A 23,831-nucleotide genomic window follows, 5' to 3' on the forward strand; every position below is an offset into this window, starting at 1 on the left:
GCTCCTGACACCCTGGATAGGTTTTTAAAGTTATCTTTTTTTTTTTTTTTGAGATAATGCATCATTTCTCCCTTTCCTCCAAGTCCTCTCATACATACCTCCTTGCTCTCAGAAGGCTAGGAGGCCTCAACACTACATACAGAATCACAGGCAACTAAGGAGTGCTGAGAGTCAGAGAAATAAGTCTTCCCCGGGGAAGAGCAGAACAATTGGTTACCTCAAACCAGTCAGCCCAGAAAACACATACACAAGTAACATTATACAGACTGCCTAGGCTGTGTTTATTTAGGGATATATATGCATACACATTTATGTAACAGCAGTTAATGGGTTGCTGCCCTCCCAGACAGCTGAAGCTCTGCTTCCTTACCATGGCTGTGACAGCAAGGGGGTGGGACCACCAGCTAAACTGTGAACTACTCTTTCAGGTTCAGCAGGCTCTCCCTTCATTGAGCCTTACTTTCTCACTCCATTTTGATATATACCCAGCCAATCAGAGCCTGTTCAAAGCCTAAATCTACCCTCCAGCATCTGCCTTTTGTCGGCCATTGCCCATCCTGCAGACTTGTTCCTGCTCTTCCTCAGCAGGCTTGCCCTCAGCCCTCACGTGCTCTTGGACGGCAGGCAGCCTGTAGCTGCGGAGAGTTCTCTATCAAATCTTAACTGTCCTCTCCTTGCAAGAAAATCTTCCTCCCACTTACTCCATCGTCTGTGCACGACACTCTTTAGAGCAGTGACAATAACCGGGACCAGATCATCTGCTACATTAGCTCTCCAGGATAGATTGCATAGCAAATAACCGAATCGACAGTTCTGCACATTCAAAAAGAAAATTGGAAATTAACATTACAAGATTAAAAATGAGGCGGATCTCTGTGAGTTCGAGACCAGCCTGGTCTACAAGAGCTAGTTCCAGGACAGGCTCCAAAACCACAGAGAAACCCTGTCTCGAAAAACCAAAAAAAAAAAAAAAAAAAAAAAAAAGATTAAAAATGGCAAAACATAACTTTTCTTATACATCTGATGTGAAAAATGAAAGAGTTCAAAATTTCAAAATAGTTCTTTATTTTAAAAATGCATATATATAAATGCATACACACACTAAAATTTACAAGTTGGGTAAAATACAATCAGAGTTAAATCAGTTCTGCACATTCTACAGAAGTAGCATTTGCAATTCCTTGGGTTGCGAGCAATTCATACCAGTAATGTGAAACAACCTTAAGATTTACTGCTGCAATAATTCCATTTGTCACTTTCTAGAGTTTGACAGGAGACAGTCAATATCCTGAAGGATTTCAGAAGTTCTTTTCAATGCTACCGATATACTCTCTTTATTAGTTGCTTCTAACAAGGTCTCTGAAGATTCTGACGTACGGTCATCAGAACACTGTTCATTTTTCTTGCCAGAAGTCAAGTGGAGGATACCACTGCTTTCCAGGAGCACTGAATTCCTTAGTTAAGGAGCTTTACCTCACATTTTTCATTATATAATCTGATTTTAAGAAAACCTGACTTCGGTATGAGAATATTTCTCAGTTTAAGGACTATCCACTGGATTCATGATCGCATTGGACTTCAGAGTTTATGAAGTCCATCCCTTAGAGACAAGGAACTCAGCCGTAGTGGGGGATTGTGTGTTTAGATGGAGGGTTACTAGGAAAGAAAAGAAAATCCCAATAACATTTCTTAACCTACATTTGCTAAGCAAATAAAAAGGGAACAAGAACAGGCCGACAGGGTTAGAAACAATAAATGCTGCACACTTTTAATGAACAAAAATCTAGAGTAAAAGGAAATTTGCCTTCTCTTGCAGAACTAGTTTATTATTTGAGTAAGATTGTATAACTATTTTCTCCCAAAAGAAACAGTCCCTTCTGGAGGAGGGCGCTCACAGAACCGAGAGGATAAAATACACACTGCCCAGGAAGTATATGAATCTCACAAGGTTCAGGAAGCTCCCCAAATCCCTTGCCAAGGCTGTCTCTGCAGGAGCAGCTGTTGGGGAGAGGTGACTCTGACTAGCTGAACTGCTTGTAAGTTGTGCAGAAAAATGAAGAGAAAACAAATTTGGATGAATGACAGGGTTCATAACAGAAGTTACAGATAGATTTTTAACAGCTATAATATATATAATTATATAAGAAGAAATGTCTCCAAAAGAGATCTTAATCCTAGTTCATCATTCCTTATCCAATTTAAACATAAAACTATAAATGTTAACATAACATTTCATGACAAAAAATATTTTAGATATTGTCTGACTCAGCAAACTCAGCCACATGCACGCATGAACTAACCATCATAAGGTGCAGTCATTAAGAACAGACTGAAATGGAATATTTCTGTAGGATATTACATTCTCTTAAAGGATACAGTTAAATTTCTGTATTTTCTCAAGCTCAGAAGCAACAGACCTATCAAAGATAAAGGATGACATTGGAACATGAGCTCTTACACACGTGACAGAAAAAGCCAGGAGGCAGCATGTATAAGGGCTGACTTTAACACTCTAGCAGAGCCCCTTATGTGAATGTTCTACCTTGTTTTCCCCACCATGTCAGAACACTATACAGATAACATAATAACTACCTCTGAAAAATTAACGAGGACGTTTATCTAGAAATGGTGCTTTATTCAAGTTGCTAAGAAATTGAACCAATAAACTAATGATGGCAAGGTAGAAAAAATCTGAACTACACTTTAGAAAGCTATTTAATGTGCGATCTTTTCTTCCTTCAACCAAGGCAGAGGATGGGGGTGAGGGGTGTCTTGGGGGTCACAGCTGTTCCTCACTGCTTTCACCAACAGCTGCTATCACCAACTGCACTTTCACTTTTGATTTTTTTGAGACAAGGTCTCACTATGTTGTCCTTGGCAGGCCTGGAACTCATTATGTAGACCTAGTTGGCCTCAAACTCATCAAGATCTGCTGGGCTCTGCCTCTAAGTGCTGGGATTAAAGGCATAAACCACCAATGCTGGCTTCAGACTTCATTTCTTTTTTTTTTTTTTTTAAATATTTATTTATTATACAATATTCTGTCTGCGTGTGTTCCTGCAGGCCAGAAGAGGGCACCAGACCTCATTACAGATGGTTGTGAGCCACCATGTGGTTGCTGGGAATTGAACTCAGGACGTTTGGAAGAGCAGGCAATGCTCTTAACCACTGAGCCATCTCTCCAGTCCCAAGACTTCAGTTCTTAAAATGCCAACATAACCCTCATTCAGTTTTGATGTAAACAAAGCATTTAATTAAAAACAAAAACAGTTATAACTTAATCAGTGGTTAGTGATCAGTTTTTTTTTTTTTTTTTTTTTTTGGATTTTCGAGACAGGGTTTCTCTGTAGCTTTTTTGGTTCCTGTCCTGGAACTAGCTCTTGTAGTCCAGGCTGGCCTTAAACTCAGAGATCCACCTGCCTCTGCCTCCCAAGTGCTGGGATTAAAGGCGTGTACCACCACCGCCCGGCTGATGAGTTTTATAATCATATGCAACTTCCCTATGGCTTTGAGCCACTTTCCTGCTCTGAAACAGGCTGGAGTTGAAGGATAAGGCCTCTGCAAAGTTGGATCCTGAGAAGGTCAGCATACTAAAATCACACCTACTGTTTTCATTTGATTAATTCTAACAAGTATTCACTCAGGCACAGACTTTAAACTAAGCTGTGTGCGCGCACACATCATCCTGCTGCATTCTGCTAAGTCACCTTAAACTTCCTTTTAGAAAGGTCATACATTAGGCTCAGCTATAGAGTACTTCCCTAATACACCTGGATCTGGTCCCAGAACAGGGTTATCAAAGAAGGTTCCTGGGGCCGCAGAGACGGATAAGTGGTTAAGAACACAGACAGCTCTTGCAGAAGACCTGAGTTTGGTTCTGAGAGCTGCTGTTAGCGCTCTGGGAGATTCCAGGCCTCTGGCTTCCTCAGGCTGAGCTGCATACACACACACACACACACACACACACACACACACACACACATGAAAATAAATCTGAAAAAGTGCATTCCTAAATTGCATCCTTGGTATCCTTTTCCAGTACACTGAGATTTTTTTTTTACTCAGTCACATTAAGAGCATCAATGACCTTCCAACTAGTTTTAGATTTATGAACTTGTGTTTTCATCCCATGTGAACTTCTTTATCTATTATAGATATTATATCTTTATCTCAATTCATCAAAACATAGTATATCCTAGCAAATACTACCTGCTCCTGACAAACTGTCTTCTCACTGTGTCTTCTACACTTAATGTGTATGTGTGTTTTCTTGTATGTCAGTCTGTGTACCACATGCATGCCTGGTGCCCGTGGAGGCCGGAAGAGGATGTCAGATCCCGTGGAACTGGAGCTAAAGAGGGCTGGGAGCTGCCATGAGTGTGATGGAAATGGAATCCGCGTCCTTTGAAAGAGCAGCCAGTTGCTCTCAGTTGCTGAATTTTCTCCTGAATGCTCCTTTCTGTCTCTGCTCCTGATGACTCCCAAAGTCTGATGTCCTGAGACACTCCTGTGGAGCCCTAGCCCAGTCTCCTGAGGATCTAAAATTACTACTTGCTTTACTTTCTAACGCGCTTATTAATTTGGGACAAGAATGAACTGCAACAGAAATTATTTAAAAGTCAATTTTTAAAAAAAACTTATGCGCCGGGCGGTGGTGGCGCACGCCTTTAATCCCAGCACTTGGGAGGCAGAGGCAGGCGGATCTCTGTGAGTTCGAGACCAGCCTGGTCTACAAGAGCTAGTTCCAGGACAGGCTCCAAAACCACAGAGAAACCCTGTCTCGAAAAAAAAACCAAAAAAAAAAAAAAAAAAAAAAAAAAGCTTATGCTACTCAGTATTATATTTCCTTTAATAATACTGAATTCTCCTCAAAAATTTAATTTATTATATATAAAGAGTCACTCATTTTGATATAAATTTTTCAATGCAGAGTTTTCTGTACATCAGATTTGAAAAAGTAATTTTTTTTTAGAAAAGAGTTTTTTTCAAGCTTATAGTATGAAAAAGATTTTAAATATGTTTAAAACAAAAGGTTTTCTTGAGCAAAAAAGCTTCAAGGTTTTCCATTTGCTACTTAAAAAAATATTGCTTTTAACATTTATTTATTCACTCTGTATGTGTGCACAGTCAGAGGACAATTCTGGCTTTACATGCGGTCTGAGGACTGAATTTAGGTCATCAGCCTAAGCAGTAAACATGAACTTACTGAGCCATCTTGCCAGCTCTGTGTTAGTCACTGCCCTATTGCTGTGAAGAGACAAGGCAACTCTTGTGAAAGAAAGCATTTAAGCTTCAGAGTCTACTGTCATCATGGAGGGAGCATGGCAACATGCACTGCACTGAACAGTAGTAGCTGAGAGCTACATCCTATCCCAGAGAGAAAGGCTAGGCCAGGTAGGGTTTTTGAAACTTCAAAGTCCATCCCCTAGTGACACACTTCCTCTAACAAGGTCACACGCCTCCTAATCCTTATAATTCTTTCAAATAGTGTCATTCCCTAGTGACTAAGCACTCACATATATGAGCCTATGGGGGCCATTTTTATTAAAACCATCACATCTTGGTACTAATTGGCTCTTATTCAGAGATTAAGTTTACAAGAAATATAAATACCAGTTTTCTTTGAGAACAGGTGACAGCTGTTTGGGCGCCTGTCTTACACTAGTCTGGGTTAGTCTTCTGCACCATGATGTTACTGATGTCACATATCTGGAAAAAACACATTAAAAATATTTGATAGGGAAACTCATTAAATTGTATAATTAATTTGTACAATAACAAAAATGAATTGAAGTTAAAAAAACCAAAACTTCGATTCTAACTTACTATGTAGCTAAGGATTGTTGTAGGAGGTCACTTGTTTGTTTCCGGCTGCTTGGTCCCGAAATAATTACATAGAAACTATATTATTTGCAATACTGTTTGGCCAATAGCTTAAGCATATTTCTAGCTTGCTCTTATATCCTAAACTAACCCATCTCCATTAATCTGTATATCGCCATGTGGCTGTGGCTTACTGGGTAAAGTTCCATCCTGTGTCTGTCTCTGGCAGGACTACATGACTTCTCCCTGACTCTGCCTTCTTTATCCCAGCATTCAGTTCGGTCTTTCCTGCCTAGCTCTATGCTGCCCTATCACAGACCCAAAACAGCTTCTTTATTAATCAATGGCATTCACAGCATACAGAGGGGAATCCCACATCAAAGGATGACCTTGAACCTCTGATCCATATGATAAGTGTTGAAATTGTAGGGTGTGCCACCTTGTTTTAAGTTTTTTCTTAATTGATTTTTCCCCCTTGTATGCTGTGAATGGTACTCAGGTCCTTGTCTATGCTGAGGAAATGCTCTACTACCTTGCTACACTCCCAATCTGAATTTGTATACTTTCTATAAATACATAAGAAATGAAAAAAAAAATCAATAAGACAGGTTGGAGGAAAAAAAGATAAAGAAAAATTTTAAGTGAGGCAATAAGATTTTCTAAATCCTAACACATGAGGTAACCTTTACACATATTCTTAAAGAATAAAATAATTTTATTTGTATTCATATTATAAAGAAAACATCTAAATCAAAACAAGAAAGGAATACTTGCACTTCACTTAAAGCTCAAATTTAAATATATAACTCTTTTTAGTTTTTCAAAGTAAGGTGAAATTCCTTAAGCTCGGCATAGTCTACATATGCATTTGCCTTCTAAAATTTAAACCTGGAAATGCCCATTGGAGCCCACACATGTATAAACATATATACACATGCATATAATAAAATGTAACTTAATGAGTATCAAAAAAAAGTTTGATAAATTGAATGATCTTAAGTGATGGGATAGAACAAATCATGAAAACATTTTCCAAAGGGACTATCTTTTTTAGAGAAACTGTTTAAAATAGCAATTGAGGGGCTGGAGAGATGGCTCAGTGGTTAAGAGCATTGCCTGCTCTTCCAAAGGTCCTGAGTTCAATTCCCGGCAACCACATGGTGGCTCACAGCCATCTGTAATGAGGTCTGGTGCCCTCTTCTGGCCTGCAGGCATACACACAGACAGAATATTGTATGCATAATAAATAAATAAAAAAATAGCAATTGAATGTTGGAATATTTAGACCAAAACAAGACCACACAACAGAAAAACAGATTGAAGATGCTAAGTAAGCAGGTCTGTGGGCCGACAGTTAAAGCTGCTCTAAAGTCAAGACTACTACTTGTGGAGTCACTACAACTAACAGTGAACTACATTAGCAGAAAAGTTGTATTGCTATAAAAGTTCAAGCATTCTCCCATTTAAGAATATCCACCAACTAGTTTCAATGTTTACACTTCACAGAAATGCATACAATCTTAGCCATTTACAGTCATTTGTAAACTACCTTTCTTTTAATCTCGTTAAGGAATTAGAAAGTTGGCTAACACAGCTGACCATACTTGCCACAGGAAATCAGACATGCTGAAAATAATTATTTTAAAAAATCACTTGGAGGCAAACACACGTTTAAAGCTGACTTGATATATTTCATCGAGTTAAATTTCAGTGTAACTGAAAACTCTGCAATCTGGAAAAACTAAGATGACACACAACATTTAAGTTACACATACGCTCCCTCGGTTGAGACATGAAAATAAAATTGCTCTTCCATACCTTTCATATGCTCCAGGATGCTCAGCTTGAATTAGCTGATCCTGCCCATCAGGAAAAGTTAATCTGCACCAACCCAAGGTCAGACCTTGATTTACCTTAAGAAGCAAAAGGAAGAGGCAAGTTTTATCATTCTAAAACTAAAAACTAAAATGTTATCAACCTCCGTTTTTTTAAATTGATTTTTATTGAGCTCTACATTTTTCTCTGCTCCCCTCCCTGCCTCTCCCCTCCCTCCTTCCACCCTCCCCCAAGGTCCCCATGCTCCCAATTTACTCAGGAGATCTTGTCTTTTTCTACTTTCTACTTCCCATGTAGATTAGATCTATGTAAGTCTCTCTTAGTGTCCTCATTGTTGTCTAAGTTCTCTGGGATTGTGGTTTGTAGGCTGGTTTTCTTTGCTTTATGTTTAAAAACTACCAGTGAGTGAGTACATGTGATAATTGTCTTTCTGTGTCTGGGTTACCTCACTCAAAATAATGTTTCCTAGCTCCATCCATTTGCCTGCAAAATTCAAGCTGTCGTTATTTTTTTATGCTGTGTAGTACTCCATTGTGTAAGTGTACCACATTCTCCTTATCCATTCTTCAGTTGAGGGGCATTTAGGTTGCTTCCAGGTTCTGGCTATGACAAACAAAGCTGCTATGAACATAGTTGAACACATGTCCTTGTGGAACGAATGAGCATCCTTTTTTTTTTTTTTTTAAATAAAGGAATGAAATCATTACAAATTTATTTTGAGAATTGAAAGACTGGATTTGAATGGGTTGTTGGTATAAGTCATCACCCACACAGTTATTATAAATGCCAATCCTTGTTGCAATGTGTTATTTTATATACATAAAGTGACTCTTTGTTATACTTTTCTGATTTTTTGCTAGGAAATTCATTGAGATCAAGTCTCTCAACAAGTCTCTAGCCACCCAAATGGTGGCTCACAAACACCCATGACTGTAACTGAAGGCTCCCCCTCCCCCCCCCCGGCCAGTTTCTGAATAACCCACTCTGAGGATTAATATTAATTACAAACTGTTTGACCTAATAGCTCAGGCTTATTATAAATTAGCTTTTTATAACTTAAATTAACCCATTTCTATTAATTTCTATTTTACCACGAGGCTCATGGCTTGTTACTTCACATCTTGCTTCTCCAGTAGCTGCTGGCATCTATCCTGACCCTACCTTCTTTCTCTTTGTTTCTCTGTTTGGATTTCCCACCTAGCTATATTTTGACTGGCTATTGGCCAAGTTAGTTTCTTTATTAACCAATGGTAGTAAGACATATTCACAGAATACAGAAGGGCACTCCATATCACATAACTCCAATTCTAGTGACTCAGATGCCATCTTTTGATCCCAAGAGCTCTTGCATACACATGGGGTACATAAACTTACAAAGGCACAAATATATACACATAAAAACCCAATAACATGATAATTTGAGATAAAGTAATACTGTTTTCTGTAGATAAGTAACTAATCAGGATATATTTCACACTGTAGATATCAAACTATTAAGGATAATTTATTATGTATTTGAAAAAATCTAGAAGACAGAATCTTGAAACACAAAGAAATGATAAATATTTGAGGAGATAATGTTTATCCTAGTAGTAATATAATATATACAAGTATCTAAGATCAGAGTGGTATCTCAGACATGACAACTACAAATGCTACAGCAAATTTTACTGAGCATAACAAAAGACAGCAGTTCTCAGGGCTCACATATCAGATATCCCTCATATCAAATATTTACATTACAATTCCTAACAGTACAACAATATTTTATGACTGGGGTCACCACAACATGAGGAACTGTCGCAGCATTAGGAAGGTTGAGAACCGCTAGTCCTAAGTATACTCACTTCTCTGTTTTCAGCAGAGGAGCTGAAATTCCAATTCAGTGTTAGAGTGACGCCATCTAAAAAGACAGCGTGAACTTTGTCATCAGAGTAGGCAAGAAATCTCCCCACACTGGGTACGAGAGACTCCTTCAGAAGCACGGGCAGGGGATTGTTGGCATTTACTTCAGGTACCTAAAACCAAGTAAAGAACATCACAAGGCAGGAGTTTTCTTTGAAAAAGATAGGTAATTATTAATGAACCCTGAAGCAACTCAAGATTCGTATTCAGAAGTTGAGTGCTACAGAATTATCTGTACTTTAACTTTCCAAGAGTTACACATGCAAAATTATTTACCTAGCGTGATTAAGTTCTAATATCTCTGGAAGCTACCATCCTGCTTTGAACTTAATTTAGGCAAAAACTGTGAATTATAACAACATTTAAGTTTATAATCAAATGAGTATGGATCTCAAAAATTAATGTCTGAGAATCATTTCCTCTAAGCTAGGATTAATGAATTGACTCTTACATTCATAAAACTAAAATATGATACTCTCAGGGTTTGTAATGACAATGCTGTGACATGACTCAAATGCACTCAATCCCACCCTTCCTCTATTACTACAAAGAAGCAAACAATCAGCTGGACATAGTGGTTTACACACATCTGTAATCTCAGCACCTGGCAGGCTGAGGCAGGAGGATGTCAAGCTTGAAGCTAGCCTGGGCTAGCTAGGGCCAGCCAGGACTACATTCTGCATCAAAAAGTCAAAGAAAAATAAAAACGGGTTAGTAGAGCTTTGTGATAAGAGTGTGTGCTTGGCATATTCTAAACCCAGGTTTGAGTCCCAACATGGTAGGGGTGAGGAGTAGGGGTGAGGGATTACATACACTAAAACATAGGGGCAAGGGGCATCCCTAAGCGACAGGAAGTATCTGCCCAGTATGTGCAATGTCTTGAGCTTTAAAAAAAAAAAAAAAAAAAAAAGGGGGGGGGCTGGAGAGATGGCTCAGAGGTTAAGGGCATTGCCTGCTCTTCCAAAGGTCCTGAGTTTAATCCCAGCAACCACATGGTGGCTCACAACCATCTGTAATGGGGTCTGGTGCCCTCTTCTGGCCTGCAGGCATACACACAGACAGAATATTGTATACATAATAAATAAAGAAATAAATACTTAAAGGATGATTTTTCAGTCTGTCTATGAGGCAGATATTTCTAAGTTTTCTGAGACAGGGCTTGTGCTGACTGGTTTTATGTCAAAGAGGAGGAGCCTCAGCTGAGAAAATGCCTTCATAAGATCTGCATTCTCTTAATTAATGACTGATGGGCCCAACCCATTGTGGGCAGGTGGTCCTGCACTGCCTAAGAAAGCAGGCTGAGCAATCCATGATGAACAAGTCAGTAGGCAGCACTCTCCCATGGCCTCTGCATCAGTTCCTGCCCTCACAGCTTTTGATTATGAACTGTTATAGGGAACTGTGGGTGAAATAAGCCCTTTCCTCCCCAAGTTGCTTTTGGTTATGATGTTTCATCACAGCAACAGAAACCCTAACTAAGACAGGGTTTCTCCGTGTAGCCCTGGCTGTTCCAGAAATCACTCTGTAAACCAGGCTGGCCTTGAACTTAGAGATCTGCTTGCCTCTGACTCCTGAGTGATAGGATTGAAGGTGTGTGCCACCACGGCCAGCTCAGGTAGGTCTTCTCTTGAATAAACAAATTTGAATGTCAAAAACAATTTCTCACACGACTTAGCTGAAAGCAGTTTGAATGTGCAGACACGCATCCAAACAGCTAGCAGGCATGCATCCAAACAGCAGGCATGCATTCAAACAGCAGGCATGCATCCAAACAGTCAGCAGTCTCGCTTTCCCATACCATTTTCCAGCAGCAGACATGATAGTTGTGGCTTAGTGAAAGCCTCGTCTTGGCACAGTGTTGAAGAATTCTGTGAACATGAAAAATAGCCCCTAAGTGTTTGTAAATGATGACATTTTCTATGTTTTCAAACACCTGGAACAGTGGTGCATTGTCTCAGCAACATCCTGAATGCCATGTAACAAACAGTTCAGATGACTGTGGCAACTCACCTTCCTAGAAGATGGGGGTCAGCATCTTTTCCCTCTGCCTTCTCGTGGCTAGCTAAAGCTACTCCTTGACCTTCTAGCAACAAAGGAACTCCATGGATAATTTTAGGGGCTCCTTTAAAACTGTCTAAATTAATTAGTGATTTGTGGTGTCTGTGCACTCATGTGTGCCATGGCATGTGTGTAAAAGTCAGAGGACATCTTTGCGGCTTTGGCTCTCTTTCCACCTTTACGTGGTCAAGCTCAGGCTACCTGGACTGCATAGCAAGCGCCTTCCTCAGTTGAGCCTTCTTGTTGCTCAGATGTTCTAAAGACGTGACAGTCACATATCTAAGAGGTTTAGCATAGTCTAAAGATGGCAAGGAAAGCAGGTATTATAGAAAGCAGGTGTATAGAAAATCAAATAATTTCTGAGCCTGCTAATCTAGCCTGGAAATTTTTTAGATACTTTCATAAAAACAATTATTTAATTCAACATTGCGTTTTCATTTTTTCTGGGTGCTCTAGATTAATTAAAACAATTATTTTTATTTATTTATTTATTTTTAAGATAGGGCTTCTCTGCATATCTTTGGCTGTCCTGGAACTCACTCTGTAGACCAGGCTGGCCTCGAACCTACAGAGATCTGCCTGCCTCTGCCTCCCTGAGTGCTGGGATTAAAGGCATGTGCCACCATTGCCCAGCAATTAAAGCAATTTCTAAGAAGGTTAAATAATGAACCAATCCACACTTTATCTTTAGTACACTCTCATAAAACTCTATTACTGTAAAAATAAGAAACTGGGAAAATTTCAAATGTTTCCTCAAATCCCCAACTTGATTAAAGCAGTCATAGGGCTGCCACACTCATCCAGAGAAACAGCACTTGAGTCCCTCTCTGGACTTGCCCACTTCCTGTGTGGAAGCTTATCTAGACTAATACTCTTGTAATGATGCGGACTGCTTTTATATTAGACCAGAAAACCTGACAGATTTGTGGCTAAGACAAATCGTACCCACTGCGTCCTAACCTTAATAGTTTGGAATTATGACCAATAGAGAGGTTATTTATTTAAAGGGGAAAAACTTACAGATTACCGTCCCAGACAACAGCCCTCTGCGCAATCAGGAAGTGGAGCCGGAAGCCAGAGAGGAGAGGCATGGCTACTGCCTCACTTCCTCCCAGCATTCTGTTCTGTTTACTCCGCCTACCTAATTTTCTGTCCTATCAAGGGCCAAGGCAGTTTCTTTATTAACCAATGAAACAACAGATAGAGACCCACCTACATCATACCTTGATACGTTTCTTCTGTTAAGGTTAGGTAAGGTTAAGGTTCTCTCAGCTGAACATCACCAACTCACCTGGTTGCCTGTTTAATCAGAGAACGTACAGAGAAGAGACTTCCTGGTCTGTCTGGAGGAAGGTTATTTATGGAATAAGTTTTTTCTTCTCTCTGAAAGTGTAAAACAAACAAACAAAAATCTGGCCCTTAGTACTTAACTACTTTTTCCTTGAAGTATATATAGATATACATATATATACACACACACACATATATATACCAACAAAGCAAGCAATTATTTTAATACTCTAAAGCCCATAAAACCTACATATTTTAATGGTATTCTGAATGTGCCTTTCTGGTGGAGGGTAGGACATGCTATTGTCCACCTTTTATGTGTGCCTTGGGGGATCTCAACTCAGTTCTTATTCATGCTTGTATGGCCAACATTTTACACACAGAACCATCTACCTAGTCCCCAGTACATGCTGTGTACTTGGTAAATATTAATTCAAAGTAGTATAGTGACTCAAAGGTAATGCTCTGGGCTTTAGTGTTTTTTATGGACAAATTCTACGACACAAATTTAGCTTCTGATTTAAACAAACTGTTTAGGGTGTTAATGGCTAACAGTGGGAGTAACTGCAGCAGAAACAAAGTGATTAATAATTCACCAGGTGTCAATGCTGACAGTAAGATAATATTAATTTTCTATGGCGAGGAGTGAGATATTACATAAAATATCAAATTTATAGTGACTTAGGAAATAACTTTCTATCAAAACTTGAACTTCATTGTTAGCTTACCTTTTCTGATTCTTCTTGACTCGAATAATATGTAAAATAGTTACCAAAATAAGGCCCTTCTGATTTGAAAACTGATCCATCTCCAGGATAAATCTCAATCAAGTTTACATTTTTATGGGTAAGCCTAAAATAGAGAAATAATCCTATGTTTTTAAATGAAGACTAATGCATCCAGGAAAGCGATCATTAAGACAACAACAAAAACAGAGACCTGGCAATGCTGCACCAAAGAGAAATAGGACACACAAAAGTGCCTTATGTGCTTAATGCAACAGCTAAGCTCAGAGCTTCTAGAACCCAGAGAATCTTGTCTTTACATACCCAGTGCCAACTTAGGGATTGACACATAATGAATGAGACACCAAACAATGTCAACGCATAGAAGCTGAATACCACACTTCTAGGTCCCGAAAATAAGATTACTCTTCAACAAAAATAACTGGTGTAATCAGTACCTGATGGATAGATAAATGATCCATGGAAGGCGTATTACACATGTAGGTATGATCAAAGCATCCAGTATATACTTCATGGAAACTACTTTTATTGGAACAGATCTTTTATATGATGTTGGGGGCATCAAGTGGTAATGGCACTTGCTGCCAAGCCTGATGCCCTGAGTTCAATCCCTGGGACACATGATGGAAGAGAATGACACGGGAAGGTTGTCCTCTGACCTCTACATACCTGCTAAAGCACACACACGTGTTGCCACCCCCAGGAAAAAATAAATGCAATTTAAAACTTATGGATCTTCATACAGGAAAAGGAAAGCCTTCTGTCAATAAAAAACATCAGGTATCATTTTCTACTATTATTCATGATGTAAATATGGATCTGGCCAACACCACATTTCAGTCATTAGATAGTAACTCTATGGTAGGGGAGGGAAAATTCAGTGGAGAAGTGTAGGTGCAGGACAGTCATGAAAGGAATGATTTCCTTTGATGGAATCACCCTTAGGCTGATTCCATGCTCAGCAGGTAATACAACCAGACCTTCTAATGTCCAGAAGGATACCCTAAGTCCCTGCTACAAACATATATTCACCAGCAAGACTGACTTTCAAAGGCATTGGAGATGCCATGTAAGCCTCACCTGTACGTCATACCCTACCCCACACCGCAGAGCCTCACCTGTACGTCACACCCTACCCCACACCGCAGGAACCTCACTGGTACGTCACACCCTACCCCACACTGCAGGAGCCTCACCTGTACGTCACACCCTACTCCACACCGCAGGAGCCTCACCTGTACGTCACACCCTACCCCACACCGCAGGAGCCTCACCTGTACGTCACACCCTTGCGCCACACCACCTTCACGAGCTCAGGATAGGAATAGTCTTCTTCATCAGACTGTCTCTGCAAAAGTGAGTCACAGAAGTTCCACCTGTAAAAGAGAAAACTGGAGCATTAATTCCAGTTGCTCAAAATAATTGCCATTAAAAGTCAACAAAGAGTGCCACCATAATGCTTATTCCTTGCCTGACTATATAATGTATATGCTTATACACACATATACACACACACGCATAGAGAGATTTTAAAACAAGTCTTATTTTGTCATGTATCTTTTCATTAATTCTCAGTAACCTCATTAATGGATCTCAGTATGATGTAAATTAAAATTTTTACTAATCTTTAAAATTAACCTGAATTCAAAAAACAGATCTTTACTGAAATATCTATGGTAGGCCGGGCGTAATGCTCTACACACTGAGAATTTAATGTCCCCCAAAGGAGGCATGTTTCCTGTCCTCAGTGGAGATGTTCCATCTGGCAGTGTAGTAAAACAGAAATCACCAAGTCTGAGGGGAGAGGGGAATGAGTGTTATGGACACGAATAAGGACCTAGCTCATCAACAGACTTTGAGAAACCGCTCCAAGGAAGTAAGGCTTGGGCTTGAGTAAGGGAAAGAGATGGTGGGGAGAGGGCAGTGCTGGAGCAAAGAGCAGGAGCTGGGGCAGGAGGGAAGGGAGTCCGCGTGAGCACTCAAGCAATGGTGAGGACACTTCAGCAGGCACAGGGACAGCAAGGACATGCGATGGCAGGTGTGAGGACTACAGCCAAGGAAGCCACCAGACCATGAAATCCTGCTATGCCAGGATAAGGAAATGGATTTCAACCTAAATCCAGTCAAAGGCACACTTAATTTAGAAGCATAAAACCTCTTCTGTCCCATATTTAGAATCCTGGGATTTCCAGTTTTAACTAGATAATTATGGCAAGTCCAAAAGCTATTCCTATGTTTTAGGTAAGAATGTGCACTCAGAGGAGACCTAGGAGCAAATTTCAATTCTACAGGTGCCAATGATGTAAGCTGCTTGAGTTTTTACCATTTCTGGATCTTAGGTACCTCTATGAGAGGATTATAGTGACTCTTGTAATAGGGTTCCTATACCAGATACATAAAAAAGAACAACAGTCTCACACAAGTAACTTATAAATGTTAGTTTATAAAAAAATTTACTAGAATGCTCAAAAAAAGTTCACGTTGCAAATTTTTAGCTATTATTCATCTTTGAACGAAAAAGTTTTTGACCTAGCCATAAAAAGGTCTCCATATATTGAACCTTTTTAAAAAGGACACATTTATAGTCAGTTAACTAAAAAATGGGTAGCCCTTGGGGCTGACAGCAAAGAAAGAAACTGTAACCAAAACTCGGTCAGGTTCATGGTCTAGCCTGTGGGGTCATGGGCAAGTCCAGGGTCTATGGTCTAGCCTTTGGGGTCATGGGTTCATGGGGTCCAGTGACCAGCCATAGACTCCCTTCTAGACTTTCTCCCAAAGAGCCCTGCTCTTCTATACTTTAATAATCCTTCTATGGACAGTGACCTTCATTAAATACCCTACATTGCTATGAATACTATCCTTTAAAATGAAAGATTTTAGCCAATCAAATGAGAGTAAGGATAGTAACAGATGTGGCTGGGTGTGGTGGCTCATACCTTTAATCCCAGCAATTTGGGAGGCAGAGACAGGGGGGTCTCTATGAGTTAGAGTTCTGGTATACATAGAGTTCTAAGGCCAGCCCAGGTTACATAGTGAGACCTCATCTCAAAAAAACCAAAACCAAAACCAACCAACCAGAGCAGTATTAGCTGATCTAAAAGCTAAGATCAGGTAAAGAAGGCCTCTCCCCAACCTTTCTGAGCAACAGCCATCCTTGCGGTACCTGTGCATGTGTGGGGCAGGGCAGCTGAGTAACAGGGCTCTGGGAAGAACAGAAACCTCTTTTCCACTTTCTTCTGCAATGTCAGAAGTTATGCTTCCACTTGCAGGGAAATCTGCATCAGTTTCAGACGCAACACTAACTTTGTTATGAAAACGAAGCGCTAGAGACAGAGGATATTTCCACTGCTCTGGACAGGAGGCGACAGACCAACGCTGCTTCATCCACGCGTACACACATCTGTGCCTTGTGCTCGGGGACGGCAGCCCCTCCTTCCCCTCAGTTCCATTCACACAACATATGCTCGCTGAAGCTTCTTTAGATTTCAAGACTTGGCGATGAAGTTCATTTTCTTTAGTCTTTAATCTTTGTCCTGATAAACTTCCACACGTGCAGAATTTTGTGGTCTTTCCAACTAGTTTATCTTTTGAGACACGATCATTGGTTTCAGGGAGTACTGCAGATGAGTCTGGCTTCTGGCTCACTTTACACAGAAAATGGACTGTAAATTCATGCTGAGATGTGGGCAGGCAAAGGTATGCATGCCCATCTAGTGACGTTATCTTCACAACACCACTCTCTGAATACGTGACGCTGTTGCCTCCGGCAAGACTGGGCCATTTTACTTCGGAGAAATCAATGAAGATATGCTGAATTGAGAGAAGAAAATAAAAACCCCGTATTTTCTGTTAATGTTCATTTTTCCCATAGTTTTGATATTAAAAGTACTTTATAAGAATTTAATATACTTGTGTTTTTGCTACCTAGAAAATAAAAGCTGGAGTTAATATACGGCTTTACAGACAATACTGGATGTAATAATATTTCTCTGGGAAACACACAAACACACACACATACGAGAGCCGGGGGGGGGGGCGGGGGCGGAGAAAGAGGTAGAAACCATCTGATTAGTGCTAAACTTACTTTAAAAAAAAAATTCAGTGATTTAGGGAGAGCTGGATGTATAGACCACTCATCCTAAAACTCTAATCTGAAAAAGGACAGACATGAAAGGGAACCTAGGCTATGGTGTGCTATACAAAAGCAACTGGAGCTTACATGGTATGGAACTACTGTAGAAGTCATTGAGAAAACAACACAGAAACAAATTCAATACTTTAAAATGTCACATGAGATAGGGGAAAGGTGAGAATTACTTTTTAAAGAGGTATCGGAAAAAAAAAAAAAAGAGGTATCGGAATTACCAGACAGCATTTGGGAAATGCTGTATCACCAGATGAATCAAAACGTAACATGAAGTCCCTGTCCTAGAAGGTGTCCAGCACATTAGCTAAAATTAATTCCAGGTGGCTTTTAAAATAATTTAAAACAATTCAAAAACTCAAATGTAAACTGACCCTAGCAAACAGCAGACTCAAATAGTTAACAGTATCTATCTGCTTTTTCATACAAGAAATCAACAGTACTGCACACAGCAGAATTTTCATCAATTATTGTATATAGTCAACATTTCAACTTCCATCTTTATCAAATCTTGAAAGCCCACAGTCCGTGACCACACTGAAGCATTAGCAGCAAATGATACCACTTTAATGGCGCCGTTATTCAAAAGACACTGGGCAACAACCCCTGGAATAAGTTACAGCTTGCAGCTCTTTACAGCCCCTGCCTGCTAAGGTTTGGAAATGAGGCGTCCTTCACAGAGGCCCGACGAAGGCACTAACCTCCGCAAGGATTCCTCCATTCATGAGTTCACAGATGAGTGAGTGGGCTATGCTAGGTCTGGCTGGAGGAAGTGGGTCTCTCCTTCCTCTCCTTCCTGGCTGCTAGGTTTTGCTTCTGCCTACATTCCCATAATGCTCTGCTTCAACATAAGCTTGCCGCGCTAGGGCCGAGTGCCCATGAGCTAAGCCCTCTGAAACAGTCACCCTTTAAGCTGTCCATCACAGGCATCTTGGCATAGTAATACACAGACAGATATAAGACGACGAACACAGCCACAGCACAGCATGAGGCGAGAGAGCCTTGGGAAGCAATGAGCAGGCACAGCTGGACTGAGGGTGTGGCTCGGGGGGTGAAATGCCTGCCTGCCTGCCTGCCTGTCACCTGTGAAGTCCTAGGCTACCGCCCTACTACCAAGAGTCATTGGGACTACGCTCAAGATCTAACTTCCCCACTTTGAAAAATCTCACAAATTAAATCAGAAAAACTCTCTGAAACATAGTTTTCTGTTTATACAGGAGCTGGTAACTCAGGAAATCTCAGCAGATACCCATGCCACAGTGGTACCACTGAAGTTTTGGTTTGTTGGAGACAGGATCTAACTACAGTACCCACATTAGTCTTAAATTTCGGAGGTCAAGTGATCCTCTTTGTTATAATTTTAAAAAATGGCAGAAAGGGAGTCATGCCTTATAACAGGGAGGTTTATTGGAAGAGGAGGGAGGGAGAAAAGGAGGGAGGTAGGAGGGAGGAAGACAGGCAGACATGGAACCTTTTAAAAGGAACACAGCGAATGTGCACAGGAGGCATCTTAGTGTCTGCAGCTGAGGAGGTTTCCTGTCAGCGCTCCAAGGGCAAGCCAGCACAGATGCCTGAATGTGCTAACACTCTTGCCTCAGCCGTTAAGTATGTTTAAGATTGGTTTTGGGCAGTGGTGGTGCACACCTTTACTCCCAGCATTTAGGAGGCAGAGGCAGGACTCTGAGTTTGAGGCCGGCCTGGTCTACAGAATGAGTTCCATGGAAGGCTCCAAAGCTACACAGAGAAACCCTGTCTCAAAAAAAAAAAAAAAAAAAAAAAAAAAAATTGCTTTTAGTTCCTAGTCCATATACCATTATTCCAATCAAAAAATAGATACAAGAGTAAAATTTTTATACTTATACATAATTACAAATTATACTGGCCAGGTCTTTATTTTTAATCACAAACTTGAGTCACGTGGAAAGACGGAACCTCAACTGAGGAAACACCTCCATAATACGGGTCTGTGGGGCATTGTCTCGGTTACTCAATCATGCAGGAAAGCTCGTCCCACTGGAGGCACTACCACCCCTGGGCAGGGGGCTGAACTACAAAACAGGGAGCTAAGCGAGCCAGGGACAGCAAGCCAGTCGCAGTGTTCCTCATGTCTCTGCTTTTGCTCCTACCTGGGCTTCCCCGAATGATGGACTTACTTACTAACTGAAATAAATCCTTTGCCCTCCAAGCTGCTTTTGGTCAGTGTTTTATCGAAGCATTGGACAAGCAAACTAGGCTAATATCCTATTACACATTGACAACCACACATGTATGAAATTTCTTATTGAGGCCTATGAGAATAAAAAAGTCATGATTTGAAATGCTACAATCTGGGCTGGAGAGATGGTTCAGAGGTTAAGATCAAGGACTGCTCTCCTAGAGGACCTGGGTTCAATTCCCAGCACCCACAGGCAGCTCACAATTGTCTGTATACCAAGATCTAACATGGAAATATATGCAGGCAAAATGCCAATGCACATAAAATAAAAATATATTTTTATATATTCTTTATATATATATAAAGAAATGCTATAAGAAAATGTCAAGGAGTTGAAATGTGTAACTTCTGTGTTCTGGTGCAGTACATTGGACTGTGTGTGCCCATTTCCAAGTGCTAAGCCAACTCTTTACAATTAACTAATATTACTCATAAAAATATGCTTTTAAAACATCACCTTTTTTCTCTCAGGAGGTATGAGGCTTTCAGATAAAAAGGGGCATGTAGCCGAAGAGTTTCGAAAATCCAGGGCTCGCTGAAGCTGCTCCTAGAGAAAGAAACATAAAATTATCCGAAAATCAGTTCAGAATGACCAAAGTCCAGAATCGTAGTCACCTTTCCTATTCTAGCAGCTTCCCTTTATATTAAGAAGAGTGTTTCTGCGCTATTACTTACCCGGTAGGTGCTAATGACAAAGTGTGTCCGCTGACGAATTCGCTCTGGCTGTTCTAAAGGGTGTGTAGAAAGAGCAGGCGCCTTTTCAAACAGAAACTCTGAGCCACAAGGAGAGAGCTGCAGTGTGGAGCCATCAGCATACCGCACTTGCACCGAGTCGTCCTCATAAAGCACCATTAGTACTTCCGCTGCCATTCCTACGCCCGGCTCTGCCACACTTTGGCGCAGACCTAAGGAAATGGGGACACGGGAGCACAGGCAGTTTTCTGAGTGCTCAAGAGTTGCACCAAGCTAAACACATGCATTTCCTAAGAACACAGGGACAACACATAAGGATGCCAACTGTGCACACCGCTGGTGGAAGAGCAGTGGTCTTACCTCCGTTATCTAAAATGATCTTCCTTAAAAGCTTTGAGTAACCCCTACGGCTTCACTCCTTTGTTAAGAGCATAACCTGGAAGGATAAGACAGTTCACAGAGTTACAAATGTCCTGCTAAGTTTTGTGGTTTTACTGTTTCTCAAGTTGAGTTTTGGCTATTGTATGCTCAGGATCTCATTGCAGATAAACCAGTTACACTTGTAGCGATCTGGGCGGGCGTGACAGCTCGGCATGTGAAGGTGCTTGCCATGTAGGCCTGAGGAACTGAGTCGCATCTCTGGAATCCACCATGGAAAGCGAGAACAAAGTTGTGGCAAGCTGGAGCACGCCTGCACTCACACTTCATAACACATACAAGCAACCACAACAAATAATGCAGAAAATCAGTCTAGCACATGCAAAATACAGGCCAAAAGTAACTAGCAAGTCGAAGGAAAAAGACCTTTGAAGAAATACAAATACCACAATTTATTGTTCCCCAGTCTGGAGTTAAGGAAGCAGTTAGTTGAGTGTCTTGAATTTCTCACTTCTTAAATTCTATTTCTTACCTCCAAAACGACTGTTTTCACTGTTCTCCATACCTGTGTGGGGCAAAGGGGAGGTGGGCTTCATTTATACTCCTCTACGTGCTAGGCAGATGCCAGGGATGTCCGCTCATATGTGAAAGAAAAGGTTACAGGACTGCGGTAGGTTTAAGAGACAAAATACCAATGACAGCGCCCAGCACTATCCAAGCCACCTTGTAAGGGCTCAATAAATCTTATGAAATGTTAATTCTTTTCTAACACGAACCCCACCCTCTTCTATATTATCCTTTCCTTCTACTTAAGTGCTCAAGTCTCAAGTGTCAAAAACAACAAACGACTATGCAGAGTTAATGCTTCCCAAGCTTATGGCCATTCCCTATCAATAAACCTCTCAAGTACATAAACCCTCATTGCCAGTATTCTCTTGCTAATCTTCATTCTATTCCAACCCAACTTTCTCCTCTACCCCTCCCCCCACTTAGTTTCATAATGGCCACCAACGTCTTTGCACCCCAATGTCTTCAGCCCTTTATTAGACACAGTCAATCTGTGACACAGGCGTACATTGTCCCCTCTGCCAAACTCTTCCCTCTCTCCTACCTCTAACCCCACTTTGGGATACTGAGGGTTTCTGCTCTGCTTCTACTTCTGTTTTTGCTTTCATCATTCTTATTCGTTACCTAAATCAGAGATTCAACACCTTAGCTTAATAACAGTTGCTACTTTTTAGCCTCATCTTTTGGTTTCCTTTTTAAGATATGCAATGAGCTATGCACAATATAAGCTAAAGTCTTATGTGGAGTATGTTTGTATGCAAGCAAATGGTTTAACTATGTGCTACCTCTGACTAAGATTCACACAGTTTTATTTTCTTTCTCTAAAGAACTTCTAAATCTACCCGACTCCTTTCAGGGATTTCAGTTAGTTAACAGAACAGACTTCTATGTCTTTGTACCACAGATAAAATGGAATCTGCTGGACTAGAACAAAGGCACTCCCACCAAACACAGACTTCTGTAACATCCCCTAAACTCATTCTTTAGCTGGACCCTATCAATCCTATCCATTTGTACACAGAATGAGATCTATATTCTTAGCCTAGAGCTTGTAGGCTACACAATCTAGCCCACCAATGTCTCCAAACACCACTCTCTAACTCCCTGGTTCAGGTCACTTTAATAATATCGGCTTTATAAAAATGTTCTTGAAACAAGGCATTGTCCACCTCAAAATCTTTGCACCGTTCTTTCTGTCTAGCTTGTCTTCTCCTTGGCTTAACACACCACAAAGTCCACTGCCATCTCAACATAAACACCGGTGCACAGAGGCCCACATTATCACCTGAGCTAAACTGCTTTACACATTCTTCTCCTGTTTACCTTTTGTCCTCATAGACCTTATCAGTATGGAAATTATTTGTCTGTTTTCGTCCACCAGGATAGACACTCAAACAGAATGGACCTCACCTGCCTTATTCACAAATGTATCACTGGGATAGTATTAGGCAAAGAATGATGTCAGGCAAAACCACTTTCAACAAATAATGAAAGAATGAATGTTCAAATTCTTCTTACCCTTGAGTTTGCAATATGAGTTAACGACACTGACTTCTTGATGCTGTCTTCCTGTAACTAGTTTTCTATTGATTCTTTTAAAATCTTGCTTGAATTTGGCCCTTTACCTCCTTTGTCAGAAGCTCATCTCTCAATTCCTACAGCTAAGACCTTTCTCCTGTTTTTCTCTCTCTATTCCTGTCACAGTTAACGTCCCAGAACTCAGACCGCACTCTTTTACATTACTTGTTTACATATTTACTCAATGTCAATGAACAAATACCATGGCAACAGGTGGTGATATATGTGTGCATACACGCATGTCTGGTATTTTATGAGAAAACAGGTGCTGACACATAGTTGAGTCTCTTTCCTGATACCAGACTGGGAAATGGAATCACTTCCTTTGTACCTCCCATATAGCAACTTTACTGAAGTTATTATTTAAATAATCGAGTATACACAATAGAGTGTAGTGTTTAAAAGTTCTTGGCGCTACCACAGATTACGGATTTTTTGGACTCCTCTGCAGCGTTTTCTTCTTGCTTGCATTCCCATCATTCAACACATTGTGTCTGGTATAACGAACTGGAAAACCTTGTCTGTCCTGCATGATGAAACCTCGCTTTTCAAAATAGAGTCTAGTTACCCGGGGAAAGAGAAAGGGGCGGGTACACGC

General features: G+C 40.5%; 1 protein-coding gene across 1 annotated transcript; it reads right to left on the bottom strand.

Annotated features, from left to right (window-relative positions):
* Positions 1–1,120: 1,120 nt before the first annotated feature.
* C15H5orf34 (chromosome 15 C5orf34 homolog) lies at positions 1,121–20,901 on the bottom strand. The gene is made up of 12 exons (XM_057789924.1): positions 20,693–20,901; positions 20,475–20,564; positions 16,822–17,468; positions 14,933–15,034; positions 13,641–13,764; positions 12,914–13,005; positions 11,363–11,432; positions 9,507–9,677; positions 7,642–7,736; positions 5,614–5,709; positions 2,377–2,417; positions 1,121–1,446 (listed from the first exon to the last, which is right to left on the bottom strand). Exons 1-12 carry the CDS (start codon positions 20,885–20,887, stop codon positions 1,253–1,255), a joined length of 1,917 nt encoding a protein of 638 aa, XP_057645907.1. The 5' UTR covers positions 20,888–20,901; the 3' UTR covers positions 1,121–1,252.
* Between the last annotated feature and the right edge of the window lie 2,930 nt (positions 20,902–23,831).

The sequence above is a fragment of the Chionomys nivalis genome, chromosome 15 (genome assembly GCF_950005125.1).
Source record: "Chionomys nivalis chromosome 15, mChiNiv1.1, whole genome shotgun sequence".
Classification (NCBI taxonomy): Eukaryota; Metazoa; Chordata; class Mammalia; order Rodentia; family Cricetidae; genus Chionomys; species Chionomys nivalis.

Bases quoted from the DNA above. Each gene is read 5' to 3' on its own strand.
- C15H5orf34 (XM_057789924.1), bottom strand. From the start codon at position 20,887: ATGGCAGCGGAAGTACTAATGGTGCTTTATGAGGACGACTCGGTGCAA. The intron at 13,006-13,640 runs GTAAGCTAACAA...TTACACTTTCAG, and splicing joins GTCAAGAAGAATCAGAAAAG to AGAGAAGAAAAAACTTATTC. The intron at 7,737-9,506 runs GTGAGTATACTT...TTGCTTCTTAAG, and splicing joins CCTCTGCTGAAAACAGAGAA to GTAAATCAAGGTCTGACCTT.